This window comes from Ailuropoda melanoleuca, chromosome 14, assembly GCF_002007445.2.
Source record: "Ailuropoda melanoleuca isolate Jingjing chromosome 14, ASM200744v2, whole genome shotgun sequence".
Classification (NCBI taxonomy): Eukaryota; Metazoa; Chordata; class Mammalia; order Carnivora; family Ursidae; genus Ailuropoda; species Ailuropoda melanoleuca.
Window position 1 is genome coordinate 8,526,041 of NC_048231.1, and position 23,846 is coordinate 8,549,886.

The window sequence follows — 23,846 nt, forward strand, 5'->3', positions numbered from 1 at the left end:
ATCTCTTACCTTCCTGATGACAGCCATTCTATCAGGTATGAGGTGTTATCTCATTGTGGTTTTGATTTGCTTTCCCTTGATGATTAGTGATATCGACCAGCTTTTCATATACCTGTTGGCCATTTGGATGTCATCTTTTGAAAAATGTCTATTCAGTTTCTCTGCCCATTTTTTAATCAGATTGTATTTTTGTTATTAAATTGTGGGGGGGTGGGCGCCTGGGTGGCTCAGTCGTTAAGCGTCTGCCTTCGGCTCAGGGCATGATCCTGGTGTTCTGGGATCGAGCCCCGCATCAGGCTCCTCTGCTGGGAGCCTGCTTCCTCCTCTCCCACTCTCCCTGCTTGTGTTTCCTCTCTCACTGGCTATCTCTCTGTCAAATAAATAAATAAAATCTTTAAAAAAATAAAATAAATTGTGTGGGTTAATATATTTTGGATATTAACTCCTTATTTGATAAATGGTTTGCAAATATTTTATCCCATTCTGTAGTTGGACTTTTCATTTTGTTGACTGTTTATTTCACAATGCAGAAACTTCTGAGTATGACGTAGTGCAACTTGTTTCTTGTTTCGTTAAAGCTTGTACTTTTGGTATCTTCTCAAAAAAATTATTGCCAAAATCAATGCCAAACAGCTTCTTCTCTATGCTTTCTTCCAGGAGTTTCACAGTATCAGGTCTTATGTTTAAGTCTTTAATCCATTATGAGTTAATTTTTGTGAGTGCTATAAGACAGGGCTCCAATTTCATTTTTCTATATGTGGTAATCCAGTTTTCCCAACATCATTTGCTGAAGAAACTATCCTTTCCCATTGAGGGTTCTTGGCTCCCCTGTGAAATATCAGTTGACCATATATGTGAGCAGTTTGTTCTGGGCTCTGTAGTCTATCCTATAAGTTTACGTATCTATTTTTATGTCAGAACTACACTGTTTTAATTACTATAGCTTTGTAGTATAGTTTGAAGTCAGAAAATGTAATGCCTTTAGTTTTCTCTTCTTTCTCAGGATTCCTTTGGCCATCTAGGGTCTTTTGTGGTTCTATACAAATTTTGGGATTTTTTTTTCTATTTCTGTGAAAAATGCCATTTGAATTTCAATGCGGAATACGCTGAATCTACAGGTGCGCTGGGTAGTATGGACATTTTAACAACATAATTCTGATCCATAAACACAGAAAATCCTCCCATTTGCGTCTTTAATTCCTTCCATCAAAGTCTTGTAGTTTTCATTGTATGGATTTTTCACTTCCTTGGTTAAATTTACACCTAAGTATTTCATTGTTTTTGATGCTATCATGAATGGAATAGTCTTCATTTCTCTTTTAGATATCTTGTTGTCTGTGTATAGAAATGCCACTGAGTTTTTTTAGATTCTTTTAAAATTTGTTTTATTTGACAGGGAGTGAGCAAGAGAGAGAAAGAGCACAAAAGCAGGGGCAGAGGGAGAGGGAGAAGCAGGCTCCCCGCTGAGCAGAGAGCCCAAAGTGGGGCTCAATCCCAGGACCCTGGGATCATGACCTGAGCCGAAGGCAGACAACCGACTGAGCCACCCAGGCACCCCATGCCTCTGATTTATGTTGATTTTATATCCTGAAACTTTACTGAATTCATTGATTACTTTCAACAGTTTTTCATTAGGTCTTTAGGATTTTCTCTATATAAGATCATATTATCCGCAAATAACTACTTTAATTCTTCCTTTCTGATTTGGATACGTTTTGCCTAAATGCTCTATGTAGAACATAGTACTGCACTGAATAAGAGTGGTGAGAATGGGCACCCAATTCTTGTTCCTGATCTTAGAGGAAAAGCTTTCCATCTTTCATGGTTGAATATGATGTTAGCTGTGGGTCTGCTATATATGGCCTTTATTATGTTGAGGTGTGTTGCTTCTATACCCCATTTATTGAGGGTTTTTAATAATGAAAAGATGTTGAACTCTATCAAATGATTTTTCTGCATTTATTGAGATCATATGATTTTTATCTCTTCTTTTTAACATTTTAATCTTTCATTCTATTAATGTGGTCTACCACATTATTATTTTTTTTTATTTGCATATGTTAAACCATTTTTGCATCCTAGGGCTAAATCTCACTTGGTCATAGTGCATAATTCTTTTAATGTGTTGTTGAATCCAGTTTGCTATTTTTTGAAAATTATTAAACAGAATAAAAGATAAATGACTAGTAAACAGATGAAAAACTACTCAATTTCATTAGTCCTAAGAAAAATGCAAGTTAAAATTACAACAAATTCCTACTACACACCCACTAGAACAGTGAAAGTTATAAAAATTGACATTACGAAATGTTGGCAAGATTATAAAGTAACATAAACTTTTATACATCATTGGTGGAATGATACAATCATTATGTTCCAGCAATTCCACTTCTAACTACACAAAAGAAATGAAAACATTATCTTCACAAAAAGAACTACACAAGAAAGTTCATATAGCTACAATCTGGAAATATAGCAGGCATCCACTAATAGAACAGAAAAACTGGTATCTCATGAAATGGAATCCTAATATTCAGCAATAAAAAGAACCAAAATTACTGATATATACAACAAGATGGATGAATCTCAAAACATTTGGCTGAGTGAGAGAAGCTTCATGAGACTGTTCTGCATGATTCCATGTTAATGAAATTCTAGTCAGACAAAACCAATCTATAGTAGAAAGAATAGTGACTGCCTTTGCAGGGTAGCAGTTAGTGTTGACTGGGAAGGAGCATGAATGAACTTCCTGGCATGGTAAAATGGCATGATCTGTCTTAGGCTGGGCTATATAACAAAAATACCATAGACTGGGTGTCTTGTAAACATAGAAATTTCTCACAATTCTAGAGGCTGAAGTCCAAGATGAAGGCACTAACAGATCTGGTGTCTGGCAAAACCTACTTCCTAGCTCACAGTATACCATTTTTTTGCTTTGTCCTCATATGGAGGAGGGCACAAGGAGCTCTCTGGAATCTTTTATTAGGGCACTAATCCAATCATGAGGGTTCCACCCTCATGACCTAATCACCTCCCAAAGATCAACCTTCAAATACCATCACATTAAAGATTAGGTTTTAACATTTGAGTTTTGGGGGAACACAAATATTCAGTCTACAGCAATATGAATTTTGATTACACAGATACATGCATTTGTCAAACTCAGGAAAAGTAGACTTTTTATTTTACTGTATGTAAATTTTACATCAAAAGAAAAAATAACGTGTAAATCAATGCCAAACTCTAGTTAATAATATGCATGCTGAAGTATTTAGGGGAAAGTTTACCAATATCTGAAATTTACTTTGCACCAAAAATAAAATGGATTAATAGATGGAATGTGGGTTACACAGATCATTAGATAATATATGATGAAGCAAGAATAATAAAATGTTGGGGCGCCTGGGTGGCAGAGCGGTTAAGCGGCTGCCTTCGGCTCAGGGCGTGATCCCGGCATTATGGGATCGAGCCCCACATCAGGCTCCTCTGCTATGAGCCTGCTTCTTCCTCTCCCACTCCTCCTGCTTGTGTTCCCTCTCTCGCTGGCTGTCTCTATCTCTGTCGAATAAATAAATAAAATCTTTAAAAAAAAAAGAATAATAAAATGTTAACAGGAGAATCTAGGTGGTTGCTAATGTGGATATTCAATGCAAAACTATATCAACCTTTGCTATGTCAGAACATTTTCATAACAAAATGTTGGGGGAAGTATAAGAATTTCCACTTATTTTTTCCTAATATTTACCAAATGAAGCTGGTTTCTTTCTTTATATAGAAAAGAACATGACTATAATTAAGCAGTTGGCCATAAATCCAAAATGATTGGAATCCAAAGTCCCCAAAATACTGCTATTTCACCCAAATTCTCACACTGAATGATTTATGACAAGTTTGTCAATATATTCCTTACAAATAGTATGTAAGTACATGAACCAATTGCTTAGCATCTTTTTTAGTCTTAGGTCATCAGACACACTGTGGTGGTTTTATAACATCCACTTGGATAAGCCAGAACTATGTTCCCCAGAATCCCCTTCTCTGATTAGTTCCAAGCTAATCCACAGAAATGTGCCTAAGAGTTGGAAGGTGGAAGTAAATCAGCACCCTCGAATTTCTCAAGATCATCATGGTTGGATGAAGCGGAGGCAACAGCCTTCCACAGACTTACCCACTAGCTATTCTTCAAGATCCCACTACAGTGATTTTTAAAATGGCTGGCATCCCGTATTCCCTTCTGAGCTCCAATTAGTCAACCTACAATAGTGACTCTGCAGAAGTGATTAGTGACTTTTCTCTGTACTTCCAACTCCCCCTTTGGGTTTCTTACTTCCCAGTTGCTCCTACAACTGTATAAGGTTTTATAGGGCCATAATAAATCCTTGATTTCATTAACACTCATAGTGGTTCCACCTCCTTGACTGAACTCTGTTTAACACAAGCTTCGGTTATCCCATTACCTATGTCTCTAAAAGTTACAAATAAATTAAAATTTTGCACTCATTTTTGTTTTCTAAAGGATTATGAAACCCTTCTCTAAGTGAAGCATAATTCTTTTGTATAGGAAATGTTCAGGTTTACCTATTTTGTAATAAATCTGATTTTTTCTTTTTCAAGAGAGAAATGGTATGGTATAATGGAGGGAGAATTGAACTCAGTCATTCTAAGATATCAGCCATGACTCAGTCAGCTAATAATTGAGAGACCTAAGTCAATTTACTAAACCTCTCTGCAACCTATCTTGAAAATGTGTATAATGATACCAGTGATATGAATATAAGAAGGGCTTCAGGATAGCAATCTGCCTCCAAGAGTAAAGTCTAAAAGATTTATCTTAAATTTCTGTGGCAAGCGTACTATATACAACCTAAGTTTATTTGGAGGATTGGTGGCAGTTGAAATTATTGGTGGAAACAACGGAAAGAGCTAAAATAACCTCATGTCAATCCCTTAGTGTTTTCAACAGAATACATCCATATAATTAAGAATAGTATATTGTCTTATTTTTGAGATTTATTTATTAGACAGAGAGAGAGTGAGAATGTGCAAGCTAGGGGAGGGAGAGTCCTCAAGCAGACTCTCTGCTCAGTGGGGAGCCTGATGCGGGGCTTGATCCCAGGACCCTGAGATCGTGACCTGAGCCAAAATCAAAAGTCAGATCTTAACCAAATGAGCCACCCCAATGCCCCAACACTAGTATATTCTTAACAAAGGCTAGCTATCATCTTTCTCTTCTGTTAAACTCTTTAAAGAGATAAACTGTTTTAAAATCTCCCTTTTCTAAAAATGAATTCTAACCATTTAAATCATTCATAATTTGAAATAGCATTGTTAGGTTTAATTTTTCTTCAGTTATGCTAATCTTAAGAGACATGAATCATGACATTTCCCTTTTCTCAAATCAATTCCTATGCCTTCTAATATACTTTCATCTTTGTTCCGATGAGCAGCTTAACATTCAAGTGAAATAAACAAGTGCTTCTCAAACTTTTATTTCCACGTAATCACCCAGGACTCTGTTTCAGTAGGTCTAGGGTTACAGTATGAGACTACATTTCTAACAACCTCTCAGACAATGCTGTCACCAGTGCACAGACCAAACGTAAACTAGCAAGGGACTAAAATCGGGTATATACAAGGTTTTACAAAATGAACATTATAAAATCTATAACCCATCCAAAAACAAATATATCCTTCTGCTTTATTTTTAAGATTTTATTTATTATTTATTTATTTGACAGCGGGAGAGGGAGAGAGAAAGAGAGCACAAGCAGGGGAGGCAGCAGGCAGAGGGAGCAGAGGGAGGGGAACAGGGAGCCCAATGTGGGGTTCGATCCCAGGACCCTGAGATCATCTCCTGAGCTGAAGGCAGACACCTAACTGACTGAGCCACCCAGGTGCCCCTATCTTTCTGCTTTAAAAATGAGGATGGTAAAACAGAATTTAAGGGTCTTGAACAAGGTCACTATATTAGATAGTAGTAGAGCAACAGAAAATCCAACTTATCTTAACTACAGATTCTATATATTTTCCACCACACCAGTGCTTCTCACACTTTGATTATGTGTGTATAATTATGGAGCATACTCATGTAAATCAATATAGGGAAACTAGAAATCCCTACAATGTGTCATGATACAATTGTTCCTCTTTCAAGTAACCCAGAGAATTATTTTCCTTTTAAAGATTGATTGATTGATTGATTGATTGATTTGACAGAGACAAAGAGGGGGAGAGAGAGAGAGCATGCACACTCGTGAGTCAGGGAGGAGCAGAGGGACAATCTCAAGCAGAATCCCTGCTAAGCATGGAGCGCAACTCAGGGCTTGATCCCAGGACCCCAGGATCGTGACCCAAGCTGAAATCAAGAGTCGGACACTCAACCAACTGAGCCACCCAGGTCCACCATCAAGTAACCCAGGGTATTATTACATTACAGGAAGATCAAAGTCTTTGACTTTGCCAATCAAAGTCTAAATAAATCTGTACATCTACACTAAAGAAAAATTAATACATACAAATCTTCCTTCTGCTATTCAGAAATTCTGCTCCCTGTTTTTTGAACAATCTCATTCTAAGATATTTGACAGAGAGACTTGTCCGTATGAATACCAAAGAAAGAGATCAAGAGATCAAGATTCTCACACTCCACCAACTGAGGCAGCCAGGTGCCCCAAAATGTTGTTTCTTAACTGAAATTTCTCTCTGAATAATCCCCACAAGAGCTTAAAATTCTATCAACAGAAAATGAATCTTATATTTAATTCTCTAGAGCACCTAGTCCTATAACTAGTACACAGTAAACAGGCATTCATGACATTTTTAAGTAAACTGAAAAAATAATGTCATTAAACCAGGCGATTTAGATTGTTGCATTCTTAGAGCTGAAGACTCAAGAGATCACCAACTACTTTAGTGTACTCATTTAAGGATATGAATGTTAAGGACCAGAGACATTAAGTGACTAGCCTAAAATTCAGACTTCTTTTTAGTGATACTGAGATTTCTTAGTTCTGAATCTGAGAGCTCTATGAAGGCAGATGTCAAAGGAATTACGTAAGGCAAATGAATCCTGGTAACATTTTATTTAGTGTCAGAAGGACATTAGATTGGAAGAGGAAGAAGGGAAGGGACATATATATTCAGAGACATAAGCTACCCAAAAATGTTCTACAAAAAGCAGAAGGAGAAATCTTCGGCTACCAAAGATACCCTGCCAGAATTCAACATACATTTTTAAGATTCTCCAGGGGAAAGGGTAAAATGTCAGAGGATCTTCTTAGGAAGGTGGCTGTGTCCACAACCTCCCTTAGTGAGAATTTTCTAAATTTTATCGCTACAAAAATCATCCCAAGCCTGGAATCTCAAACATTTCTGACTCCACTGTTTTCCTCCCACATTCATTCCTGAACTCACTAGAAGTATATGTTCAAGACGGCAAAAGAGTGGCAATAAAACTAAAAAACACAAGTTAACAACTGAACTAAAAATTTTGTGTGTAAACCCCTGAATTAATGATAAAATTTAAGGCCTCTTCTAGCCCATTGGAAAAAGATTTAAATTTGAGGACTTGGTTTCAGCTTGGGTCATGGTCTCAGGATGGAGGGACTGAACCCCATATCAGGTTCTGTGCACAGCGGAGAGTCTGCTTCTCTCCCTCTCCAGCTGCTTCTCACCCCACACACATGAAGGTACACTTTCTCTAAAAATAAATAAATCTTCAAAAAACTAACATATGACTTAAAAATTCTACATTATCCACCTTAAATGCACTGATTTTTATTAGAATCAAATATTTTATGGAAATGGCTTTTCTTTTTGTTGGTTAGTTTGTTTTTATTATACTTTCAGTGTAGTTAACAGAGATAGATTAGTTTTGGGTGTACAATATACTAATTCAACAGTTCCACATATTACACAGTACTCATCAAAATAAGTGTGCTCTTAAATCCCCTTCACCTACATCATCCATCCCACTACCGATCTCCCCTCTGGTAACCATCAATTTGTTCTCAACAGTTAATTGTTTGGGGGATTGTTTATTTTTTCTTTGTTCATTGTCTTGTTTCTTAAATTCTACATAGGAATGAAATCAGATGGTACTTAGCTTTTCCTGATTGGCTTAGCAATATACTCTCTAGATTCATCCATGTTGTTGCAAATGGCAAGATTTCATTCTTTCTAATGGGTAAATAATATTCCACTATCTATCTACCACATCTTCTTTATCCACTTATCTACTGATACACACTTGGGCTGCATCCATAGCTTGGCTATGTAAATAATACTATAAAACATAGGAGTACATCTGTTTCCAATTTACTGTTTTCATATTCATTGGGTAAATATCCAGTAGTGCAATTACTAGATCATAAGGTACTTATGTGTTAAATTTTTTAAGGAACCTCTATACAATCTTCCATGGTACCTCCACCAATTTCCACTCCCACCAATACTAGCACAGGGTTCCTTTTTCTCCACATCCTAACCAACATTTCTTGTTTCTTAAGCTTTCATTGTACCATTGTGACAGGTGTGAGGTGATATTGGTTTTCATTTGCATATCCATGAAAATCAATGATGAGTCATGTTGAGCACCTTTTCAAGTGTCTGTTAGCCATATGGATGTCTTCTTTCGAGAAATGACCACTCATGTATTCCACCCATTTTTTTTTATTGGATTACTTGGATTTTTGGGGTTGACTTAACTTTTTTATGTATTTTACATTACAACCCTTTATCAGATATGTCATTTGAAAATGTCTTCTCCAATTCACTACAATGCCTTTTAGTTGGTTGTTCTTTCCGTTGCTATGCAGGAGCTTTTTATTTTTATGAAATCCAAATGGTTTATTTTTATTTTTGCTTACCTTGCCTCAGGACACATATCTAAAGATGATCCTACAGTCAATAATTATTGCCGTCCTCCCTTCTAGGGATTTTATGATTTCAACACTCACATTTACGTCTTTAAACTTTTTCAATTTACTTTTCTGTATGGCATGAATGTAGTGAGTACTAACAATACAATTTCCTGGAGAGACTGTCTTTCGACCACCGCATATTCCAGCTACTTTTATAAAAGATTAACTGGACATATAATTGTAGATTTATACATAGGCCCTCTACATTCTATTCCACTGATCTGTGTGTCTATTTTTGTGCCAGCGCCATACCATTTTGATTAGTATGGCTTCATAGTATAACTTGAAGTCTAGAATCTTGATAGCTCCAGTTTTGTTTTCTTTTTCAAGATTGTTATGGTGTTTTGGGGGGGGGGATTTCGTGGTTCCAAATAAATTTTAGAATTGGTCTAGTTCTGTGAAAACTTCTGTTGGCATTTTGATAGGGATTGCATTACGTATGCAGATTGCTTTGGGTGTTATAGACATTTTAACAATATTAATTCTTCTAAACCGTGTGCATGGAATGTCTTTCCATTTCTTTGTGCCGTCTTCAATTCCTTTGTCAATGTTGTATTGCAGTTTTCAGAGTACAGTCTTTCACCTGTTTGGTTAGGTTTATTCCTAGGTATCTTTATTATTTTTGGTGCAGTTGTAAATCGGACTGGTTGCTTAATTTCTCTTTCTGCGGCTTCATTATCAGTGTATAGAAGTGCAACAGATTTCTGTATGTTGATTTTGTATCCCGGGACTTTACCGAATTCATTTATCAGTTTTAGTAGTAGTTTTGTGAAGTCTAAGGGGTTTTCTATAGATAGTATCATGTCATCTGCAAATAGTGAAAAGTTTTACTTCTCCCCTACCAATCTGGATGCCTTTTATTTCTTTGTGTTGTCTGACAGCTGTGGCTAGGACTTCTGTACTATGTTGAATAAAAGTGGTGAGGATAGACATCCTTGTTTTATTCCTGACCTTAGGGGAAAAGGTCTCAGTTTTTTCCCAATGAGTATGATTAGCTGTGGGGTTTTCATATTAGGCCTTTACTGTGTTGAGGTATGTTCCCTCTAAACCTATTTTGTTGAGGGTTTTCATCATGACTGGATGTTGTACTTTGTCAAATGCTTTCTCTGCATCTATTGAAATGATCATATGGTTTTTATCCTTTCTCTTACTGAAGTGCTGTATCATCACATCAATTGATTTGTGAATATTGAACCACCCTTCTGTCCCGAGAATAAATCCCATTTGATTGTGGTGAATGATTTTTTTAATTAATTGTTGGATTCACTTCACCAGTATTTTGTTGAGGATTTCTGCATCTATGTTCATCAGAGGTATTGGCCTATAGTTCTCTTTTTGTTTGTGATGTCTTTATCTGGTTTTGGTATCAGAGTAATGCTGGCCTCATAGAATGAATTTGGAAGTTTTCTTTCCTCTTCTGTTTTTGGAGAAGTTTGAAAAGATTGGTAGTAACTCTTCTTTAAATGTTTTGTAGAATTTGCCTGTGAAGCCACCTGGTCCTGGACTTTTGTTTGTTGGGAGTTTTTTGACTACTGATTCAATTCATTACTGGTAATCGGCCTGTTCAAATTTTCTATTTCTTCCTGCTCCAATTTTGGTAGGCTATATGCTTCTAGGAATTTATCCATTTCTTCTAGTTGCCCAATTTGTTAACATACAATTTGTCATCATATTCTCTTACAATCTTTTGTATATCCGTGGTGTCAGTCGTTAATTGCTCCTCTTTCGTTTGTGATTTTGTTTATTCGGGTCCTCTCTCTCTCTCTTTTTTCTTGATGAATCTGGCTAGAGGTTTATCAATTATGTCGATCTTTTCAAAGAACTAGCTTTGGGTATCATGATCTGTTCTGTTGTTTAGTTTCGATATCATTCATTTCTGCACTAATCTTTACTGTTTTCTTCCCTTTAGTGGTTTTGTTTGTTTTTCTCTTTCTTGCTCTGCTAGATGTAAGGTTAGGTTGTTTATTTGAGATTTTTCTTGCTTCCTGGAGTAGGCCTGTTATTGCTAGAGACTTCCCTCTTAGAACCGCTTTGGCTGCATCTCAAAGGTTTTGGACCATTGTGTTTTCATTTTTGTTTGTTTCCATGTACTTTTTTTTTTTTTTNAGAACGCTGGGATCACACCCAGAGCCGAAGGCAGACGCTTAACGACTGCACTACCCACGCGCCCCTCCATGTACTTTTTGATTTCTTCTTTGATTGCTTGGTTGACCCGTTCAGTTGTTCAGTAGCGTGGTATTTAGCCTCCAGGTATTTGTGCTCTTTCCAGAGTTTTTCTTGTTGATTTCTAGTTTATAGAATCGTAGCCAGAAAAGATGGAAGGCTCGACTTCAGTCTTTTCAAATTCGTTGAAGATTGTTTTGTGGCCTAAGATGTAATCTGTTCCAGAGAATGTTTCATGTGCACTTGAAAAGAAAGTGTATTCTGTTTTAGGATGGAATGTTCTGAATATATCTGTTATATCCATCTGGTCCAGTGTGTCATTCAAAGCCACTCCTTCCTTGTTGGTCCTCTGTTTGGATTATCAGTCCGTGGATGTAAGTGGGGTGTTAAAGTCCCCTACTATTATCGTATTACTATCGATTAGTTTGTTGTTTTGTTATTAACCGTTTTATGTACTTGGGTACTCCCATTTTGGATGCAGAAATGATTACAATTGTTATATCGTCTTGTTGGATTGCCCCCTTTATTATTATATAGGATCCTTCTTTGTCTCTTGTTACACTGTTTGTTTTAAAGTCCATTTTGTCCGAGGGGCGCCTGGGTGGCTCAGTTGTTAAGCATCTGCCTTCGGCCCAGGGCGTGATCCTAGAGTCCTGGGATCAAGCTCCCCATCGGGTTCTCTGCTCCACTGAGAGCCTGCTTCTTCCTCTCCCACTCTCCCTGCTTGTGTTCCCTCTCTCGCTGGCTGTCAATCTCTCTGTCAAATATATAAATAAAATCTTAAATAAATAAATAAATAAATAAATAAATAAAGTCCATTTTGTCCAATATAAGCACTGCTACTTCGGCTTTCTTTTTACATCCATTTGCATGATAAATGTTTTTCCATCCCTTTGCTTTCAACCTGCAGGTGTCTTTAGGTCTGAAATGAGTCCCTTGTAGGCAGCGTATAGATGGATCTTGGTTGTTGTTGCTGTTTTTTTTTCCCTATCCGTTCCATCACCCTATGTCTTTTGACTGGAGTATTTAGTCCATTTGCATTTAAAGTAATTACTGATAAGTATGTACTTATTGCCATGTGTTACTTGTTTCTTAGTGGTTTTTGTAGTTTTTTTCTCTGATCCTTTCTTCTCTTTCTCTCTTTCATGGTTTGCTGGTTTTCTTTAGTGATATACTTGGATTCCTTTCTCTCTGTTCTTTTCGTATCCGTTAGTGCTGTTTGATTTTTTGTTACCATTAGGTTTGTACAGAACATCTTCTGCATATGGCAGTCTATATTAAATTGATGATCGTTTAAATTCAAACTCTTTCTTTACTCCTCTCCCCCGCAATGTTTTAGGTGTGTGGTGTCATATTTTACATCCTCTTTGGGGGAGGGGCGTGGGGGGTGGAATCCCTTGACCAATCTGTTACAGAAATACATATTTTTACTGCTTTTCCTTTTTTTTTCGTTTTTCATTTTCATACTCTAATGGTCTTTCCTTTCCACTCAAGGAATCCCTTTAATTTTTCTTGTGGGGCTGGCTTAGTGGTCATGAACTCCTTTAGACTTTGTTTGTCTGAGAAACTCTTTCTCTCTCCTTTTATTCTGAATGACAGCCTTGCTGGATAGAGTATTCTTGGCGGTAGATTTTTCCCTTTCAGCGGTCTCTGTATATCATGCCATCCTCTTCTGACCTGGAAAGTTTCTGCTGAAAAATCTGCTGATGGCCTTATGGGGTTTCCCTTACACATAGCTGTCTTCGTTTGTCTTGCTGATTTAAATAAAAGTTTTTTTTCTTTAGCACTACTTTTTCCGTTTTGCTCACTGTGTGTCTTGGCGTGGGACCTCCTTGGGTTGATTTTGTTGGGGTATCTCTGTCCCTCTTCCATTTAGATATCTGTTTCAGAAATACATGTTCTGACCCCTTTCCTCTTTCTTCTTCTTCTGGGACCCCTATAAAGTGAATGTTATTACATTTGATGGAGTCACTGGAATTGAGTCACTGGCATATTGATATTTTTCCATTAAACATTTAACTTCCACACTGTGATCATAGAAGGGGACATTTTAAAGAAAAATTGGTAATGTTTCTAAGAACTTGGTCTTAACTTTTTGATATTCAGATTTGTATTTTTGAAACACTTGTATTTTTGAAACACTTGTATCAGTATTTTTATCTTTTTCTGTGATTCTGTGATTGTGAACTATTGTTTTATTTGTTCAGTCTAACTTGGATAAATTAATTGGAATCTCTAGATTGTATAAACTGACATTCAATTTTAATTATCAGTTGTTTTCACAGGATCCTTTCTTTGGGATTTTATTTCACTGGGTATTTTGAAACTACCGAATGAATGAATTTTAAATTGGATCTATTTTTACTGTTACCCTGGCAATTTTTCAATGGTGCCTTATTTTCGTGTTCATAAACATGGATAATATAATAAGTTAAATACTGAATTCCTAGCATGGTATATATTAAACATGAATTTTTGAGGATAGCAGTTTTTTGTTATGGGAAAATCCTTCCTGACCAGAGCAAGATAGAATATAAATGTCAGCCTAAAAGAAAGAGTTGGCTAGGTCTTTCATATTATAGTTCCTAATAATCAGATTGAATAATCTGTAATAGTAGAACTTAGAATATACAGCGTAACGATTTTATCAAAGTTCATATTGATTGTACATAATGCTTGTAAGTGGGAAAATGAAGATAAAGTGTTAGCAAATAATCAAGGTCAGCTGTTACTTTGATTGTAGACCAGTAAAAAAGATGACTATATACCAAAAATAGGTGTTTAGGATTAGCTAAGAACCCTATTATGGATCATTTTACAAATATTTCTATGTATATACTGAGTTTGCTGACTTTTGCTGACCATAGGCAAAATGTGATTTTCATCTATAAAATAATGATGAGTGGAATTAATACTATTTTGAGGTGTGTGTATGTATGTGTGTTTCAGCTTCTATAAAAATTTCTTTAACAAAATTTTTGCAAATATAATTTTAAAGCGATCTAATATATAAGCAAAAACAGATCTCTTTAGCTGAAAGGGAATGTCATTGCTCTGAGACACCTTCATAGAATCCATGAGATATTAAGCACAGTTAACTAGAAGATCCATAATGTTTCATTCCACTTTAAAAACTGCAATCCTTTAATAATGCTTTGAGTTGGAATTTACTGTCTTGTAATGAATTTTAATTGTATAACTTTTATGTGTTTTGAAGTTATGGAAATGTAGGAAAGTTCAGAATATATGAGTGATTGATGAGAATTATGGTCTCTATAGTGTATATTGGTTAAGGGTATAACCTCTGGAGTTAGAGCATTTAGGTTTTTCCAGTATTGCTATTTATTAGCTGTATGATCCATAGCAGGATGGTTAATCTCCCCATGCATTAGAATCTTCATCTGTAAAATGGTGATATAGATAGGCTTATCGTTGGATGATAAGATTAAGTGAGATAATAAATATGAAATGCTTAACATATAATGAATTTCAATTATTGTCTTGATTATAGATCCAAGTGGTGAACATTTACAGGGAAAAATGCATATGATTGGATAGGAACTCTGGTGAAGAGTTCAGTTTACTAATATTTCTAATTTTCTTTCTATCCTTCCAAGTTCATTATTCTATCAATATAAAACAGACTGAAGTAAAGTTTATAATTTTCATGTTAATACCATAAAGTTTGACTACAATTTCCATTGTAATTTCTCACTTTTTATCTGATTTTTGTGATGATTTGTTGACGACTTTTTCAGAGCAGTGAAGAGCATAACAGTTCTTGTAGTCATCATATACTGGGGGATAAAAAAAAAAACAGTAAAATATGGTGACCTAAACTGATTGATTTTAATGTGTTTACATACAAAAAAATGATTATGTTTACTTCTTAAAAGTGCCATATTCTTATTTATAATTCAAAAAGAAAATTTGTTGTGTTGGTGGGGAATAAAGCTTTAAGTATAATATATATTATTAGGCAGCTAAAGTCTTAGAATTTTTGTTAAGAGACTATTTTCGATTTCTTGCTTTGTTTTTAACTTAAAATTTGGATGGAACATGAATTTTAGAAAAGTGCCTTCTTTAGCAAAACTCATTTCACAGATAGCTGACTAGCAAGCCTTTAAAGGAGCAAAGATTTATTCCATTTTAATTAAGCCTGCAAAACTTTTCAGGCTCTTGAAGTTTATAACTAAGCTCTCATATTTGCCAAATTGGGCAAGAAACTTTTAAGAACAAATTTTATGATATATTATAGCTTCAATTTTAGTTCAGCTCAGCAGGAACCCAACTTTTCTTACGGTGTGCCAACATTTTATTTTTTTCCTTTTGGCCCTACTCAGGAAGTTTTGTAATAAAGAGCATTAAAATTATGAAAAGCAGGAAATTTGTCATATCAATAGGTTGAGTTGAGTGTCTGCTAAATATGGAATGAAAATGTTACATTAATCAAAATTACTCCCCTCATTGAAAAAAAATAGGTGTTTTTTCAACTTCAGATGTTTTTATAGCATCATTGTTTATGTGTATTGTTTATTTCAGAGAGAGATCCAGATTTATAATTTTGAGGGCCTCTATAAAAAAAGGGAATATAAAATCCAAATAAAATATTAAGTAATGGATCTTTGAAAGGAATAAGGCGAATGTCATATTCTTCTTGCTCCAGATGTAGGTTAGAAATGACTCTTTAAGATACATAGAATAAAATTGTTAAATTTTGTCAATACAAACACAAAATTCTATATAAGTAAATACAAAATACAAAAATACTATATAAGTAAAGTTTTATTTTACCTTTAATTTTGGGATGGATATTTTATCAACGTCTAGACTTCTATATTTCCAGTTTTCCCACTGCATATTAATCAAAGCTTTCCATTGTCTTCTGGATTTCATAGTTTATGTGGAATAGTCAGCTTTAATTTTTACTGTTTTTCCTTTGAAGATGATGTGTTCTTTTTCTCTTTCTGGTTGTTTTTAAGATTTTCTTATCATCTTTTATCTTCAGCAGTTTGGCTGCTAGTGTCCTTTTATTTTACTTTTTCCAGTGTGGGGTTGGTTATACTCCCCAAGTGAGTGAATTAGTGTCTTGAATCCGTTTTGGAATATTCTCAGCTGTTCTGAAAATACTGCTTTTGCCCCTCAACTACAGTTACATTGAGCTGTTTGATTCCCATGTTTCTTTTGCTGTGTTCTTTTCACTTGTGTTTTTTTCCTCTTTGCTTCAGTTTGGATATTTTTGGCTGATCTCGTCAAGTTCACAAATCCTGTGGTTTTTTTTTTGTGTTGAGTCAGCTATAAAACTCATCCACTGATTTCTTAATTTCAGATACTGTATTTTTCAATTCTAAAATTACTATTTGATTCTTTTTCATAGATTTTAATTCTTTGCTAAAATTATTCCTTCTTTCATCTACTGTGAACATTTTTCTGTATCTTCAACTTATGTTAAGTAAGTTTTTTGAAAATAAGTTTTCTTGAAGTCCTTGTCTTCCGATTCTGTATCATCTGTGGGTCAGTATCTATCTGTCTGTCTGTCTATCATCTATGTATATGTGTGTGTGTGTGTGTGTGTGTGTGTATTTATATATATATAATAAGTAATTTTTCTCTTGGTTATTGGTCACATTTTGGATCATTTTCCATACATTGTAGTAATTTTTGTTGTACACCAAATACTGTTTATTATAGGGTCAAAGAAATTGATATAAATGTTATTAAGTGTTAAGTGCCAATCACTTTAACTCAACTTCAAATTAAGCTGGGTAGTTAGAGTGAAAGCTTTATATATACTTAGTCTACCTCTGGTCTTAAATGTCTTTATGGGTAAAACTTGTGTTGCAGATATTTCTGATGTGACTTTGTTCTTATGTACTGTGAAATTGTGAGAAGTTTTAGTATGTCTTTTGAGTTCTGCCCCCTTTTACACACCCCTCCTGTGCCCCCCCCTTGCTTTTGGTTGAGAGCAATTTTTTTTTAGGGGGGATCTGAAATCTACCCTGAAAGTGGTCGACTCTGCCTATTGTAGTGTGATTTTGACTCCCAATCACCATAGCACTACAGAAAACATTTTTTGCCCTATGGCCCATTTTCTTCTTTCTCGTTCCAAATCCTCTTATGCTGTCTAACTCTCAGCAAATTTTCCAGCAGAAAATGGTTTTCATAGGATTTCTTAGGGTTCCATTGGATTTCAGTCTGTCATGCCAATCTACGAACCATCAAGAACTCTGCCAGTTTTTCTTTTCTCTAGTAGTGTCCCTCTTTCTGACTCTTAGCTTGTAAGTGGCAAATTCTCCGAAAAATTAAAACAATAGGAGGCTCAGCTTACCTAAGAAGAGACATCACTTTTCTCCTAGTTTATTCTTACTAGTTCACATTGTTGTCTAATATCTTTAAAAATATAATTTGGGGGGACAACTTATCGTTTTTTTTTTTTATAGCTGTGGAAGCAGTGACTTGCCACTATGTGCTGGTAATTTAGTCTTATAAAAGTAAGAACAAAATTTAGACCCATGTGTTTAGCCTTTTATATGTTGTATTTATATAAAGCTTGTATGATTATATTATTGGCTTGTTATTGAATATTAATATTATTGCTAAATCTATTAGGCCCAGAAATTGATTAACATTGATCTTTGGAAAAATCCTATCCAGAGAGCCAGTTTTAATTTAAAATTCCATTTTGTCAGTAGTAATTGAAATAAAATGTAAGCAAAAATTGATTTACTTTTTCTCTCTCCCTTTCCTGTTTAGTGAGTGATAGTTGCTTCAGGAATCTTGCAGAAGATCGCAGTGGAATAAATCTCAAAGATCTCGTACAAGATCCTTCTTTGTGAGTATTTGATTTTCCGTACTAAGCATAATTTAAAACTTTATAGTTAGTGTGACTTTTTCAAGACTTGTAACTGAGAACTAATTTAATGTTAAGTTTTTCTTTTCTGACAATTTGTGTTACATATAGTGAAGGATATCCAACAGTTTCAATAGAAGTGAAGATATAGTTTCTTTTTAGAAATGGAAGAGATACTAGAAGAAGAGATAGCATTATGACTAATGATCAACTTTCAAGGAGTCTTTACTAATGGTTGATGATATCTTGCCAATGTGGCAGTAAATACTGGGTAGGGAAGATGATGAGTAATTCATTTGCTGGGAAAGGTGCGATTAAATTCGCTCACATCAATTTTAAGCTTTTTGTTAATTTATAATACTTATTTATAAGTACAATTATAAATATAAAATAATTATTTATAATATACTTGAATATTTAGAATAAATTTAATATTTTGCATTAGAAAGCTGTATAAGGAAAAATTTTTGAATAGTTTTATAGGTTTCAGTATTTAATGTTCTTACTGATGTCACTTTCTATTTTTATTTTATGAATTAATTTTTTACAATTTTATATTTACTGTAAATTATGTGTCCTATCTTCTGTATGAACATACCCTCCTGGTAAGATCACCTTTATTAAAAAAAAAAAAATCAAGACTAGCTAAGCTTTAGGCAGCAGAGAAAAGAAGATTGAGTATTGGCAGGTGCTTTCTTTAATGATGTATATAATGCATTCAGTAAGATATAATAGGAAATCAATCTTTCACATGATATGTAACATACACTCCCACAAGTTTTACCAGCAATTCATTGAGTATTTTGCGAGGAATAAAATACAAGTATGTGTTGAATCTGAAGGATATTGATTCTTTAATGATTTCCCAGTCATTTAAAAAAAATATAGTCACAAGACACAGAATCTTGAAAATGACTGATTCTTAAAGTTTATAACGTAATGAATTTAGAAAAGAACTTCTAGACTCAGTTCTCTCAATTTTTTCTATTAATCTGTTTCTCTTTTCAATATTCTTTCTCCATGATCTTTATTCTACTGAAAATTGACAGTTGTCCTTTCAGTCCTATAAATAATTTAATCAAAAATATAACTATTCTTTAACTTGATGTAAATATTCCCAGTAAATTAGTGACAAGTAATTTATTTGCATGAAGAATTCTGTTTTCCTTGTAGATGTAAGAGGAAACTTTATCATCGTTTTTGAAAGATTTCATCCATTTGAATGAATAACATAAATTATTCCATTATTGTCTTATTTGAAGGTATATTTTTGGTCACAACAGTACTATTTATCTGTATTCTGTAGTCTTTGTGGAAAATATGTGCTCATCTAGATAGTAATGATATAAAAGCTGTGGAGAATTATACTTGAATAATTTATTATAGCAATGAGTTATAGTGTTTTGAGAGATTTTGGTACTTCTTCCCAGAATGTAGATATTCATCATGCAACCTAGCACTAAATTTTAAATTTAATCTTAGTATTCTAAGAGAAATTTATCTGAGTTCACCACTGTATGGGTTGTAGAAAATAATTCTGAGTCTCTGTTTTGAAATAGCAGATATCTTTAGCATCTTTCTCTTAACTTGGCAGTAGTCTCTAGGCGTTAGTCTTGAATGTAAGAATTTAGTGAGAGATTCGTTTTTGCCTTTGCTACTTGGAAAGAACTTTTTTTTATTAAGAATCGTCAAAATGTACTATTAGCGACTCTAATTCTTATTTTAGCAATATATTTCTTCCTTAGCAAAATTCTTAATGGAAGGAAATGCCTAGCATAGAAATTAATATTTTTTTTCAGTTGTTATGGGAAATATTTTATCCTGAGTTATTATCCTATAACAATGTTCACTTAGTACATACCTCATGGGTATGGAGTTTTTTTCATAAAGCTATTTATTTACCTCTCTTCTGTCCCAAACTCCTGACAAAAATCTTTACTATTTGTTCATTGATTCATGTATACCCATGGTTCTATATGGAGTTGAATTGTTTATGTTGCAACATTGAGTTGAAAATACGTCAGAAATAATTTCTTTACACTAAAAAATCTCCTGCTTAAAAGAATCACTGGCATTTGATAAGTACTCCAGATTCCTCAGCTGCTAATGATGAAAGGAGTTGATGTGTAAAGAAAAATTAAGTATTATAATCGCTAAGGCTATTCAAAAGACAGGATAAAGAGAGAAGGAAAAAATAAGCTGAAGAGAAGCCAGGCTGTCTGGTCAATATTGATGCTTGGAGCAGTATATATTATGTTATAGTTGGATAAATGAGCATGTATGGAATTTCTGTGGGCAAAGTAAAAAAAAAATCAAATCAGGTGTGGTATGTACATCTGTGTGAGTATGTGTCTATAAATGAACGAAGTTTTAAGGGTTTATTGCCTCAGAGGAGAATGAAAAGGCAGACAAAAAGGTGACTAACTGATACTTTTAAATCTGTGTCAAGCTAATGGAATAATGTGATAGGCCCTCTGTCATTTGTCTAGACTATGTATACTACATTCCCCAAGATTTTGCTTCCATTGTATGGTAAAACTAATTATTCAGCTTGAATGAACTGAGTGACCTATGTTATAAGAACATGGTGGAGGGATGCCATGAAAGAAAAAGATGAGAAAGTTGTGAATCCCTAAGAAAGATGTTCTGGCCTTACTACTAACTTTTGAGCTGTTTCAATAATGAGAACAGAATGTGACTTGTGGGAAGATTGAGGTAAAGGGGATACTTGAGAAACTCTCTTCTTTGGTAGTTATTCTGAGAAGAATTTTGTTTGTCACAATCCTGTATGTGTTAAGTGTAAGACCAAGTGGAGGATCTTGACATTCATTTCTTGCTGATGAATGTGTGAAGGATTTGTTTGAATTAGTAATTTGCTTGTGTGTTAAATTTCAAAATGAACAGTTTTATCTGTTTTAAAAGCTCATCTTATGTTTATGATTTTAAGTATTTTAAGGTGGATTTCCTCTGCTGTGTGTATAATTTGTTCCATTGTGTTGTAGGACCTCGTTTTACTTGTGGTTTCTCAATGGCACATTGAAAAGCATTGTCAAATTTAACTTGATGTTTCACCATATTTGAAACACATCCAATGTGATATATGCTTTTCATTCATATAGGAAGTTATTCTTAGCATGATATAATTAATTTTTTTCTCTTTAAGTTAAGTGATGCATGCTATTTAAGTTATAAAAAATCATTTATGCTGCTACTTGTTAACTTATGCTAGAGAATTGACTTACTACATGCAAATGAAATACCGTATATCACATTCTTTAAGTTATATTTAGTTGTGTCCTTTGTAGAGGTAATTCTCAAAAATACTTTTAAATCCCCATTGACTGTGTGCTGGAGATGAAAAATAAAACATATTACCGTATTTATACTTTAGATTTCTTATTGCTTACTTATACATTATTTAACACAAATAATTATTTGAACTCAGAAACATTTATAGAAATTATAATTAGAAATAATTGGAAATTTATTAAAGCTGTTTAAGAATCAAAAGAAGAAAAATAACAAGAATGAAAAGGGCTAACGGAGTTGAACGCCTGTTTATTCTGTTCATTGTGTTGATGCCGACGATGTGTGTGGTATAGGTGGGTGTGTCTTGTTTAATTTTCAGAAGCCCTTAAAAGTTTAGGACCGTCGTAGATATGTGCTATGTAAGTCAGTTATAGGAAGAGTAGTTTAATTCATAGCGAATAGGATTTCTCTTGACATTAGAAATGTAATTTATAATGCAGTATACTAGTAATTTTCATTATAGTCAAACAGGGAAAGTTTATATTCTTTGAGAATTTTGCACAACATGACAAATATGTCAGTCTTTTTTCCCCCCTTTATGGTACTCAGTATATTTTCAATTGTTTCAGTGATATCCAGATTTTGAAAAGATATTACCAATTCATAACTTCTTGTGATTTATAGAAAAGGATGCTTCAGTGAAATAGATCTTAATTCTGAATTCTGGATAAATTATGTTATGGATCAAGAAATACTTTTTCTTCTCAGTTTTCTCGGTATTTCTTTTAATTGTCATAAAAATAACATAAAATTTACCATCTCAACCAGTTTTAAGTGTACAATTCAGTAATATTGAGTATGTACACACTGTTGTGCAATCAATCCCTAGAAGTTTTTCATCTTAAAGAACTGCTACGCTATTTACCCATTAAACAATAACTCCCCATCCTTCCTCTAGCCTTTGGCAACTACTGTTGTACTTTCTGTTTCTATGCTTTTGACTTCTGTAGAAATCTCAACAAAAGTAGAATCAGGCAATATTTGTCTTTTTGTGACTGGTTTATTTCACTTAGCATAATAGTCCCAAGGGAACTCTCACATGTTGTATCATGTATAAGAATTTCCTTTTTAAGGCTCAATAATATTCAATTGGATGTATGTACACCACATTTTGTTTATCTGTTCATCCATTAGTGGACACAGGATTGCTTCTAGCTTTTGTCTATTGTGAATAATACTGCTATGAACAAGGATGTGCAAGTATCTCTGAGACCCTGCTTTCAGTTCTTTTGGTTGTATATACAGGAGCAGAATTGCTGTATCATATGGTAATTCAATTTTAATTTTTGAAGAACTGCCATACTTTTTTTTTTCCATAGTGACTGCACCATTTTATATTCCCACCAACAGTGTACAAGGGTTCCAATTACTCAACTTCCTCGCCAATACTCCTTATTTTCTGTTTGTGGTTTTTGTTGTTGTTGATAGTACCATTCTAATGGGTGTGACATGATATGTTCTTAGTATTTTTAACTGAACTTCACTTCTTTACATTTTGTCTTTTTAATGATTTCATTGCAACTCATCTAGAGAATAAAGAAAAATGTCTGACTGTTATGAACTTTGGCATATTGTACAGTAAACTGTATAAAACTGTTACTTATTTCATTTCATTATCATTATGAAGATTATGAATCATAAATATGTCCATAGTAATTTTGTACTAGTAGCATTTTAATCAATTCATTTCCCTTATATTGTATTACTTGCCTTGTATTACTACAGTTCTTATTATACCTTATCTGTAAAGAATTGCTTTTGTGTAAAAAAAAAAAATTACTTTTTTAGTTAGATAATGCCACATTGGAAATGCAGCATAGAAATTAAAAAATAATAACAATATGCTAGTTGAAATGTATTTTGATATTATAGATGATTAGTGCTTAATAACAGGATTTCATAGATTCAGTTGAACAAAATATTTGTGTCTGATTATAAATTCCTTAGACATGAAAATCTTATTTACCTTAATGTACTTCTTTACAAATCTTAATATTTTTGGTGGAAACTTCTTTTCATGGTTCTGAAACATAGCTGTATTCCCCTGAATATACTTGACTTCACACTACAGTCTGATTGATGATATTTTGGTTCTCTGGATCATGGCATTAAATGTGAAGAAAAGACAGGATTGCCGTCTGGATAGCAATCATATCTAAATATAGCCTGTACTTATCTGCTGGTGTTAAGACAGGTTGCTATGGTGAATTGAATTTCTTAAAAATGCCAGTCAGCAGAGGATAAACAGTGGTTTTTGAAGTGGTTATTTTCCATAGAGCTATACATTCTCATACTGCATGTTCAGGTAGATGAATTTAGTTAATGTTTTTTATGGTCTATTTATTAAATTTCAGTCTTAGAGTATCTCTGAGACCTGTAATGTTTATTAAACAAAATACAAGGATTTTTATATTGTTATTCTTTGTATCTCTGAAGATAAATTCACTTAATGTGAAAATGCATTTTTTTAATGGCAGCCTATTAAACATTATTGATCATTCATTTTGCTCTGCTTCCAATACTTCTGCTAAATCTAACACAACTACCAAAATTATATTTGTAATTTATCTCTAAATATAAGTTATTATCATTTTTAATCAGAT

At 33.9% G+C, this 23,846-nt stretch overlaps 1 protein-coding gene across 14 annotated transcripts in view; it reads left to right on the plus strand.

Moving 5' to 3' along the window:
- Positions 1-23,846, plus strand: part of GPHN (gephyrin) — a 609,565-nt gene that overhangs the window by 112,119 nt on the left and 473,600 nt on the right. For all 14 annotated transcript variants that reach the window (XR_004620093.1, XM_034642048.1, XM_034642043.1 and 11 more), the window contains exon 2: positions 17,838-17,916. Coding sequence is in view for 13 of the 14 variants with exons in the window: in XM_034642048.1 (XP_034497939.1) it covers positions 17,838-17,916 (79 nt within the window). In the remaining variant the exon portion in view is untranslated. The remainder of the gene's footprint in view (positions 1-17,837; positions 17,917-23,846) is intronic.